The sequence below is a fragment of the Sceloporus occidentalis genome, unplaced genomic scaffold, assembly GCF_023333645.1.
Source record: "Sceloporus occidentalis isolate IW3139 unplaced genomic scaffold, rSceOcc1.0.p SCAF_23, whole genome shotgun sequence".
NCBI lineage: Eukaryota > Metazoa > Chordata > Lepidosauria > Squamata > Phrynosomatidae > Sceloporus > Sceloporus occidentalis.
In genome coordinates this window covers 8,181,882-8,193,552 of record NW_028317003.1, presented here as the reverse complement: position 1 = coordinate 8,193,552, position 11,671 = coordinate 8,181,882, and the positions used below count along the sequence as shown (strand labels likewise).

Sequence of the window (11,671 nt, the reverse complement as noted above, 5' to 3'; positions counted from 1 at the left end):
GTATAAAATATGGTGAAAAATGTAGAAAAAAATGACTGTTTCTAACTTTTAGTTGAGAAATCTTTTACTCATCTATAAAAAGTAATGAAAAAACCTGCTAAATAGATTCTACTATTTGTCCTGAGTTTAGAAATACCCAATGTTTTTATGTTGTAGCTTTTTTCTACACATTATGGGGCAATAAGTACAGGTAGCGTTTTGCTATTTCAAAGCCATTTTTTTCCAAATCTGGTAATTCTTCCCCCCATGTGCCATTTCGGGTATATTTGAGGCCGGCCAATGCAATTTACCCATCAAATTATATATTTTTGAAAACTAGACAGCCCAGGGTATTTCAAATGCTAGTATTTTAACTCTTTCCATGCAGCATATCTACCACCAGTCTTTGTCAAACTTTATGGTAGTAATTTTTTTGCATTTGTTTTTTCACACACATTTTACTTCAGGTATGAATAAACAGGTTCTGGTATATGTCACTATCACAAAACACCCCAATATGTGTTCAGCAACATCTCCTGAGTACAGCGATACCTCACATGAATGATTTTGTCTGGCTGTTTGGGGGCAAAAGGGCCACATTTGGGGCATGCGCATTTTTCAATTTGGGGATCCACTGCCCATGCCCTATTTGGTACATCATTGAGCTGGGCCATTTCAGTATGCCCAATAAAACCATATATTTTTGAAAACTAGACACCCCAGGGTATTTTAAATGCTGGTATTTTAACTCTGCATGCACACATTTTACCACCAGCATTTTTTCGAAGTTTGCAGTAGTATTTGTTTGTGTGTATTTTTCCCCCCACACACCTACTTTATGTATGAATTTACAGCTCCTGGTATATGCCCCTGTCACACGACACCCCAATATGTGTTCAGCAACATCTCCTGAGTACAGTGATACCCCACATGCATGGGTTTGTCATTTTTTGGGTGAACTAAAAGGCCACATTTGGGACGTGTGCATTTTTCTAATTGGAAATTAGGTGTGTGGCCATCCTTCCCCTCGTGTTAATTGGGACATTGTTGAACCTGGCCAATTCAATTTACCCCATCAAATCATACATTTTTTATATATAGATTATTTTTTTTTGCCTTTTTTTAATTTTTTTTTACTTTTTTTTAACTTGAAGGTTCCCCTCATAGTGACATCAGTGGGAAATTATTTTTACATTTTACAGTTTTTTTTAACTATTTTTTTCTAATTATTAATTTTATTTTATTTTTTAATTTATTTTTACTAATCACACTGTGATTAGAAAGCTGGGCTCCATTGACTTGCATGGTTGAATGCAGTACCTGTATTCAACCTGCAAGTGGAGCCAGAGTTCTCTAGAGGGTCAGGAGACCGTCTAGCGAACTTTTGCATCTTTATCTTTTTTTTTCCCGGGCCGCCGCCATCTTGCGGATGGTGAAGACTGCGTGCAGCTGCGGCTGTGACCGCTCTCCGGAGCGGTCACAGCCCGCCCTGGGGTAAGTATTTGGTGTCGCTGAATGCCTCCTGATCGAGGCATTCCCGCGACACCATATAAGTTTAGGAGGTGATGGTTGATATCCTCCTAAACGCTTTTAAAACGGGCGTCCGCCGCCATACAATGTATCCCTTACGAAAAATTACTGCAGTTTTTCTGAAGTAATACTGCTGTTTTTTGGACATGAAAAAACTGCAATACTGCACTTTTACTGCAGTATTACTGCACATTTACTGCAGTTTTACTGCATTTGTACTTCACTGTACTGCAGTATTACTGCACATTTACTGCACTTTTTTTTTATATTGCAAACCTACAGTTGTACTTCAATGTATTGCAGCTTTATTGCATTTGTACTTCCGTACAAAAATAACTGCAGTAAAACTGCAGTACAGTGAAGTACAAATGCAGTAAATGTGCAGTAATACTGCAGTAAAAGTGCAGTATTGCAGTTTTTTCATGTCCAAAAAACTGCAGTATTACTTCAGAAAAACTGCAGTAATTTTTTCGTAAGGGATGGCGGATGTTCACGCCCCGGGGAGGGGCTGATCGTGGTGTTGCTGAATGCCTCAAGGTCGAGGCATTACAGCAACGCCGTTTGGGTGCAGAAAGCGAACGTAGATCGCTTTCTGCACCCATTTAAAGACATGCCTGGTACGTCAATTGTCGTAAACAACTTGTTTTTCCGTGACGTGCCAGAACCGGCAATTGTCATTAAAGGGTTAAAGGGACGATCCTTTTGTTCCCTGCCGTCAAATATGCCTTCTTCAGAATCACTTTCCCCTAACCTTTATAGTGTGCCGGCAGATACTGTAGCGCTGTATGCAGAAGGTTGTGGCAGTCACTTCAAAAAATATACATTATATAATATATTCATATATATATATATATATATATATATATATATATATATATTAGTTATGGGGCTTTATTCACTAAAGGGAGAGTTTATAGGGCAAGTTGAGGGTTCAACGCCCCGGCTCCGCTGTACATTATATAGAGGGCCATTCCCAATAATGCTATCTAAATTGGCAACGTTTCTTCAGCACCTGTCGGATTGATTTATGCATTATACGGGGCCTGCTTGGTCCTTCAGAAGCTTTACAGGGATGAACCCCCTCTCAATATATAATTCAGCACAACTCCTTACTTACTGAATAAAGCCCATGGTGGACTTTCTGCCAGTTCAATTAATGATAAATATTTATATTGTGTTACTATAAAGTGGGGGTCTACCGCCCCGGGAATATTGCCACCCGCTGCCCTGACCGAGGGTCGTAATCTAAAACTAGACGGTCCGAGACTGCGATGTAACGTATGGAGGTATTACTTTCCCGAGAGGAAAGGTTAGTGGAACAGCCTCCCAATAGAAGTGGTATTGTTTATACAGTAAGGGGATTTAAATATTCTTGGGATAGACATATGGCTGTCCTGAATCAAAGAAGAGACCGAAGAGTCTTTATATCAGGCAGACTAGATGGGCCGTTAAATTCTATGTATTATTCACTGTCATTGGCCTGCGACTGTTATTAAATTGTTGAATTGTACCATTTTTTTTTCTTCTGAATAATTTCATTTTAGTATTTGTGATTTTTCTCCATATTCTGCAAGGTTTGCCAATTTGTCCTGACATATTTTTCTGGTTTTGTATTCAGGTAGACGGTTGAAGGCTCTGCGTTCCTCATGACTTCCCACACAGTAGGGATATTGAGATCTGTCCAGCGCTACCCCTCCATCCTGAAGCATATAGAAACCTTCCAGATTAGGAAAAGGGGCTTTGCTGTCAGCGGTCTCCCGAGATCTCGCAGAAGAGTGGTGGTGACTGGGATTGGCATAGTATCTCCTCTTGGAGTTGGCACTCAGTTGGTATGGGAGCGTCTTATCCAAGGTGCGAGTGGCATAGTCGCTCTAGAAGAAGAAGACTTTAAAACCATTCCGTGTAGAGTAGCTGCTCGTGTTCCTAGAGGGACGGCAGAAGGACAGTTCAATGAAGAAAGATATGTTTCCAGGACGGAGATTAAGGCAATGTCCTCTGCCGCCATTATGGCCCTTGGAGCAGCTGAAGAAGCCATTGCTGACTCGGGTTGGAAACCAGCAACAGAAGCTGAACAAGAATGTACAGGTGTAGCAATAGGTATGGGGATGGTCCCTCTTGGTGATATTACAGAGACTTCCACGTTGTTTAACACAAAGGGGTACAATAAAGTTAGCCCTTTCTTTGTTCCCAAAATCCTAGTTAATATGGCTGCTGGCCACATCAGTATCAAGTATAAACTCAAGGGGCCGAACCATGCCGTGTCAACTGCTTGCACCACAGGAGCTCATTCCATTGGCGATTCCTTTAGATTTATCACTCATGGGGACGCCGATGTCATGTTGGCTGGTGGGACAGAGTCGTGTATTGGCTCCTTATCCATTGCCGGATTTGCAAGAGCCAGGGCTCTCACCACTAGCTACAATTCAACTCCTCAGTTGGCATGTCGCCCATTTCACCCTAATCGGGAAGGTTTTGTTATGGGTGAGGGAGCATCTGTGCTTGTTCTAGAAGAATATAACCATGCCGTGTCTCGAAATGCCAAGGTTTATGGAGAAGTTTTAGGCTATGGGCTGTCGGGTGATGCGTGCCACATAACCGCTCCAAACTCGGATGGTGATGGCGCCTTCAGGTAAGAGCACAGATGCTTAAAGGTTTGTCTCTGTCAGCAGAGCGGGATTGCGAACAGCCTATTAATAATAGATAGTGCTGGCACTTTTTTCTTGCCCTGTATGGTCTTATAAAGTCTCTCTATGCTGCTGGTTTGAAGATCTCTTTTTTGATGGATGCGATCAATGATCAATGGAAGTCTTCAAATTCCTCACTTCTGATACCTTTGTGGTAATATGTGATTTAGTAACTACACCCTGTAACATCTGCCTTGTTGGGTACTATAATACAACAATAACATAACAATTCACCTTGTTTTAAGTACTTATAAAGCTGTTAAAATTAGACTTGGGCACCAGGGAGGTCTTCGTGCTCGTCTTCGGCAAAAAAAAATAATCTTCGTATTCCGCGAATATTCGCCCGTTCCTGTCTTCTCTTCGGGCGAATATTCGTGGACATTCTTCATGTTTGTTTTTTCCGGTTTTGTATAAGGGGTTAATACGGGGTTAACGTGTACCGCAGCAGCTCTGGTGCCAGGAGTTTAAATGTCCTTATGAGCAATTGATTGACGCCAGAGGAGGTCCCTGCAGGCGACCAATAGGCTCACTCGCACTGCCCTTTAACCCCTGATGGCGAACCTATGGATTTCCGCTTCCGTCAACTCCTGCCATGCTGCGTAGATAAGGTAGGCTAGATGGGGAAGGGACCAGGGAGATTAGTAGGCCAAGACGAACACGAAGATTCTTCGTGTTGTGTGTCTTCGTCTATGGTTTACCGCAGGGCTTGACAAATTTGTTGTGAATCTAGGCGCCAGGTAAAAAAGTTAGGAGCCAGGATTTTTTTAAGCTAACAGTTGGTCAGGAGTGATCTGATCATCAGCCCACTTACTAAAATCACAGCGTTTGACCTGGAAGCACCCTGGACTTTCAGGTCAGTGCTGTTTTGTTTTTTTTTGGTTTTTTTAACTCTTTCGATGCTGATGTTCCATTGGAGCACAGCATTGACTGATATTTAGTCCCCACAAGCTTGTGGGGACAAATGTTAACCCCTGCAATGCCACGAATGTGTCATACACAATTGTGGCATTGAAGGGGTTAACGCTGCACTGTCGCTCTCATGGAGCGATCATGCAGCAGGGGGGTGTTGGGGCTGGTCTCCACACTCATGTGGAGACCAAAGAACCCTCTCCCCTGTCCCTGAAGCTGCCTCTGGCAGCTGGGAAGCAATTGCTGGTCTATAGACCAGCCACTGCAGGGGGGAGTCTCTTTGATGACAACTGTAGGCTTCCATGCCTACAGGAATCATCAAAGGGCTTGTGGGGGCTCGTTTTTGCTGTTGCTGGTCTGCCTGGGCTTCCAGGCAGACCACCAGCAGCAGAGTCCCGTACAAAACGGGAATTAACCCCTAAATGCCGCGATCATTAACCGGCATTGAAGGGGTTAACGCTGCACTGTCGCTCTCATGGAGCGATCAGGCAGCAGGGGGTGTTGGGTCAGGTCCCCACACTTGTGTGGGGGCCCAATCAACACACAACCCCCTTCCCTGAAGCTGCCTGTGGCAGCTGAAAACACGATTGCTGGTTTAACAGCAACCGTGTTTTCAGCCTACAGGATCACTCCGTGGGAGTGATCTCAGGCTCGGGGGCGGGCTCTGTGTGGCTGTGCTGTCTGCCCAGACTCCTGGGCAGACAGCAGCAGCGCCCCCGTGTGGTGACTCAGCCTCTTACATCCACAATTTTTTCTGGATGTAAGAGGCTGACAAAACCTAGGCGCCAGGACAAAATTCTCTGTCGCCATGGCGACCTGGCGCCTGGGATTTGTCGAGCCCTGGTTTACCGCCACTATATTCTCTTCTTCCTGCTTCGGAACAAACACGAAAACGCACTCTTTGTGTTCGTTTTCAAGTTCGCCCGAAGAAGAATGCACAAGTCTAGTTAAAATTGACGTCATCCACAAACATATGGGTGTGCGCTACAGGTAAGTATGGCCCTTTTCACACATGGAGTGTGTCCTTTAAAATGATGTGTACTGGATTAGATAATACACCAATGCTTTAAATGGGCCTGACTAGGGCTGCTACAACTAATCGATAAAATCGATGATAATAATAATGAAAATTGATTTTCATTATCAATTAGTTGAATCGATTTTATTGAATATATGGGGCTTCTATGATGGGGCACCGGTGTCACATGACCTTCTGGGGCTCTGTAATAGAAGCTCCAGGGAAAGTGCTGGGCAGCAGCAGAGGTTTGTCTACGCGCAGGCGTTCACCGACTGCCCCCATTAGACACCAGGGAGTCTGGAGCATGGGGGGCAAGTCTGGGGGTGGTCAGAGTGGCATATCTGGTGAGTAGAGGGCATACCTGGGGGGCAGAGTTGCATATAAGTGGTATAAGGCATATCAGAGGGCACCCAGTTCGTTCATTAAATTATTTTGAATAAACAAAACATTTACATATATCTGATTAATCGAAAAAATAATCGGCCAAGTAATCGATTATGAAAATAATCGTTAGTTGCAGCCTTAGGCCTGACACCATCCTAGTAGCTGTATGTTACTTGTAGTGGGCATCCAACCTCGTCTGATTAGTTTATTACCATTACGTATTATCATTAATTACCATCATTCACTTTATCTCACCCTGTCAATGTCTCCCTACCTTCTTAGCCAACCACTTCCGTGGCCCTGTCTCCTCTTCAACATGTCTGCTTCTTTAGTCTCTTCATCCGTTTCTCCCCGGTATCGGCTCTGTTATCCATATAATTCCGCAAAAGGGTGGAGTCATGGCGTGCACCACGGTGACAGCTTCTCCCCATTCCTCCAACCGAGGAGAGGGTGTGCACAGAGGCTCCACCCTTTTGCGGGACTACCCATATAAACGGAAGAAGACAGAAGAACAAGAAGAGGCAAGAGAAGAAGCAGAGCTGTGGAAGAGGAGACAGGGACATGGAAGCAGTTGGCGGAGGCGGTAGTGAGACATTCTTCAAGGTTTGGGTGTGGGGATGGGTCATTTTATAACTGAGCAAATACAGTACATTAAAGCATGTAACAAGGCACTTGAGAAAAGGCCTGGTGCACCCTGGTGTTTTTGTTAGAGACAAATTAATATCGGCACATCTGAAATCCGCCATGACAACTGAGTAAAATAGAGTAACTATCAATGGCCCAGTGCTATGATTTTTGGAATTTTATTACTGAAATCATTTTCTATTCAATAATTTAGTATTGCATTTTATCCAGTGCATTAGCGTTCCTCCTGTTTCCATGGGAACGTGGATTTTCATTCATTTTTCTGTCTTTAATTGGCTCAGTTCTTTCATAATACCATTCTTTGAAAACCCAAACGGAATGTCAAATCCAGTTATCAAAAAGCACTAGTCACGATCTGAGATATTTCACCAGAGCATAGCTACGACATCATTCAGTTGGCTTTCTGAAAGGTGCATGCATATACATGTACATTTTAGAAGAAAACATACAATAGAGGGTGATCGTTACATATTTATAGCCATGTTTGCAAATTTTAATTTATTGCCTAGACCTTCATCCTTTATTAGTAACAGATCACTTTATCTTATGGGATTTGTAGCACAAAATCCGCCAAGGGCTTCACCATAGGCTCTGAACGCTTGCACCCCAAGGATATGGCATTTGATGTCCTTCTGCATTAACAATATTTAATACTTTTTGGTTGATATTCCTTGCAGCCAGTACTTTTCATTGCTCTAACTGCTACCTAACTTTTATGATTATTTTCTATATATTGTAAAAAAATGTGTGTTTAGCCCAGGCCAGATACATAAAGCAATTATGATGGTGCTAAGTCCTAAATTACTGAATGACAGCAATGAAATGCAAATTTACTCATATTTAATAATAAAGAAGAACAAATTACTGGCACTCAAATCTAATCTCTGGAATTCCATACCCCCGGGCCATATAAGGGTTGTGAAATCATTTGGTGATATCAATGGTGATATTTTCACACTCTGCATGCCAGGATTTGTGGGAAGATACAGCGCCATTTTTAGGACTTGCTTGTAAAAATAAAAAAAATTGGGACATTTTTTTTTACATTCTCTTGGAACTGGATGGTTCCCCTTATAGTGTTGTGGTCTTTTTTTATTGTTAAATTTAATGACATTTTCTTTTTAAAACATTTTTTTGTATTTTAGTTCACTGATCACATAGTGATTAATATGCTGGGCTTCATTGACCTGCATGGTTGTATGCAGTACCTGTAGCGTTGAAGACCCTCTAGGAACTCTTTTACTTTGTTCTGGGCGCTGCTATCTTATAAGAGAGGGAGAGCTCAGGAGCGATCACATGGGGCCCTTGATTTGTGTGTGTGTGTATGTGTTCATGAATACCTCGATATGGAGGCATTTCAGCAAAAGTAATTGTAACGATTGGATGAGGGTGACCCAGAAGAGGAAGTCCAGGTTTAAATAGGGAAAGGTGGAGGTGTGTCCTGCATTAAGAGGTCACCCAGGGTTATAAGAACACGTTACAGATGTAAAGTGTAATATTATGTTTTGACCACATGGTGGTGTGTTACCTGTTTGCCGCGTGGTCCACCACGCGGTGAAGACACCGACCGGGTAGCGGTGGTACTCGCTGCCCGGGAAGCCGTCTGAAGAGGAAGCGGCGCGGGACCGGCCACGGAGCGGGACCGGAGAGGCAGGTAAGTCCTTACAGTAATTAAGCTTAAGAGGCGATCTCTGAAATACTTTCTTTAGATACCATTATGTTATAAAAATAATAAAATATGGTGCTAAATAGATTCTAATATTTGTCCCGAGAGATACCCAATGTTTTAATGTTGCTTCACTTTTTTGCAAGTTATAGGGCAATAAGTACAAGTAGTGTATTGTCATTTTTTGCAAATCTTCTCATACTTTTCCCATGTCCTGTTTGGGACATATTTGAAATCAGACGATTCAATTTATCCCCATCACACCATATATTTTTGAAAATCAGACACCCCAGAGTATTTCAGTTGCTGGTATGTTTACTCTTTCAATGCACTAATTCTACCACCAGCCTTGGTCAAAGTTTGTGGCGTTGATTTTGAGGCTTTTTCATACACGCACTTCAGGTGTGAGTTTTACAGCTTCTGGTATGTGTCACTGTTAAGCAATACCCCAATATGTGTTTAGATTAGTACAGTAATACCACCCATGCATAGGTTTGGGACATGCACATTTTGTTTTTCAGCTTGGAATCTTGATACCTGGTCATCCTGCGTCTATGTCCTATTTGGGACATCTTTGAAGCCAGTAATTTTTTCCCCTATTAAACTATATATATGTTTGAAAAAAAGACACCTTGAAAAAGATTGGTTTTCAGAGTGCTTTTGAAAGTCTGACAGAACGAGGAAGGGGATTCCACAAAAAGGGGTGTAATCCTGAATGCTGGAGTGAGAAGAGGTAATCACAGTAGAAAGGAGACGCAAGTCATGAGAGAAATTAAGAGGGCAGTTAGGGGTGTATTTGGATAGGAAGGTATAGATATGGGTGGTGCGGAGTTGTTAAGGACTCAGTAGATCAGGGTCAGAAGTTTACGTTTTATTCTGAAGGGTATGAGGAGCCGACGGAGTGATTGGCATAGCGGAGCAGCAAATGAGGAATTGTGAAAGAGATTTATCTAGCTACAGTGTTGAGGATGGATTGGAACTATGAAAGGTGGGAGAGGGGAGACCAGTTAGTAGGGGTTGCAATAGTCCAGACTGGATATCACAAGGGAGTGTATTCATATTTTTGTTATGTGAGGAAAGGGCAAATTGAGGAGATGTTTTTTACTTGAAAGAGTTCGAAGAGAGGAAATTAGTTTCCTTCAAGGAGTTGGTCCTTCAAGGAGTATAAATGCTAATGGAAGAAGGGAAACTGGACGGTAGTTTGATGGGAGGTGATAAAGAAACTTCATTTTGATTACAAGAACAGTAGAACGTTTAATATCTGGATGTTCTATCTCTCTTTCAATATGTCATCAACTAGATTTTTTTCTGCAACTTGCCCATTATTTTACTTGGAATGTCTTTGTTTCATAAGTATAGACGGTGACAGTATAATTATGGAAAGGTTTAAAGTATTTAAAACTGAATTGCTTGGACTAGTTAGAAAAGCATGCCCTGTGGGGAGGGATGCATTTCATTGTTTTCATATTAACTTTTTATTTTTTGTAATAAAGGTGCATGAATGCCGCCATAAAGGATTCCAACATAGAGATCAACGATATATTGTACATCAATGCCCATGCCACCTCTACACCTCTTGGAGATGCAGCTGAAAACAAAGCTATCAAGAGACTTTTTGGAGAACATGCTTATTGTCTTGCAGTGTCAGCAACTAAAGGAGCCACTGGGCATTTGTTAGGGGCAGCAGGGGCTATTGAGGCTGCGTTCACAGTTCTCTCCTGTTACCACGGAACTCTTCCTCCTACTCTGAACCTTGATAGGACTGAGCCGGAGTTTGACTTGAATTATGTTCCCCTTAAAGCCCAGGAGTGGAAATCAAATGGTAGACGTATTGCTCTGAGCAATTCTTTTGGCTTTGGTGGAACCAATGCCACACTTTGTTTTGCAAGTCTATAATATATATTTATAGTTTCTTGCTATTTAATTTATGGAGCTGGTAAAGAAAGTTTTTTTTTGTTTTTTTTTATGTTACTTGGCAGTTTTCCTCTTGACAGTTTGTTTTCGAATTATTTAACAGTACCCTTATCTCCCCTTGTACCCCTCTACAGACCCATGACACATCGTGTAGTATTGTTTACTGCCGATGATGTCTACCAGGGGGCAGCTACATGTGACATATTTCTAAGGGAAATACTATCGATTTAGCTTAACGATAGACATCATTGATTGTTTGCCACATTGAAGCCTGAAAAATAAATTCTTAGCACTACTGTTCATTTATAGGCAAACTGACAAAATTAATTTTAGAGCTTTTAGGGCTTTTTGTGCTTTTCACTTAGAGCTGGATCTGGATCTTTTAAAATGCCCTGCTCTTCGCATCTTTGGATCACCTCCATAAACAAGGGATGAGTCGAGATAAACAAACTGGGCTTAGTGGTCTCATTCAGGTATCATGGGTCCTAACACACTCCAGTCGAACTTTGCAAATGGTGCAAGATGTATGCAGATGCTGAAAATATTTTTTGGGTTTTCTTTTGATACGGGATTTTACCATTGGTGTCACACAATAGGACATCCTTATACGTAGCCTATGTTGCTAGCCCTACATTTGTCACATAATTTATATCTTTATAAAAGGAGAATGGTATGAAAACACAGAATAAAGAATGAGCAAATTTCTAATCCAAATTCAGTGGGCATTGTGATGTTCTTACCTTTTATAAGATAGCTGGCATTCAAATCACTGTGATGAAAAACCAAAGCATCTACGGAAATATCAAATATCCCTAGATTGTAAGCTTGCTAGCAGGGCGGTCTCCACCTAAGGTATCGGTTTGTCTTATTCTGTCAATTCTCGTCTTGTCATAACCCTTGAATATATGTATTGTATTGAGCACTGCATTAATTGTTGGCGCT

General features: G+C 42.0%; 1 protein-coding gene across 1 annotated transcript; it reads left to right on the top strand.

Annotated features, from left to right (window-relative positions):
* Positions 1 to 3,155: 3,155 nt before the first annotated feature.
* LOC149300764 (3-oxoacyl-[acyl-carrier-protein] synthase, mitochondrial-like) lies at positions 3,156 to 10,711 on the top strand. Its single transcript, XM_089484793.1, has 3 exons — positions 3,156 to 3,840; positions 4,096 to 4,138; positions 10,309 to 10,711. Exons 1-3 carry the CDS (start codon positions 3,156 to 3,158, stop codon positions 10,709 to 10,711), a joined length of 1,131 nt encoding a protein of 376 aa, XP_089340919.1.
* Positions 10,712 to 11,671: the final 960 nt, after the last annotated feature.

Bases quoted from the DNA above. Each gene is read 5' to 3' on its own strand.
- LOC149300764 (XM_089484793.1), top strand. From the start codon at position 3,156: ATGACTTCCCACACAGTAGGGATATTGAGATCTGTCCAGCGCTACCCC. The intron at 3,841-4,095 runs ATGTCATGTTGG...CGGGTGATGCGT, and splicing joins TATCACTCATGGGGACGCCG to GCCACATAACCGCTCCAAAC. The intron at 4,139-10,308 runs GTAAGAGCACAG...TTTGTAATAAAG, and splicing joins GATGGTGATGGCGCCTTCAG to GTGCATGAATGCCGCCATAA.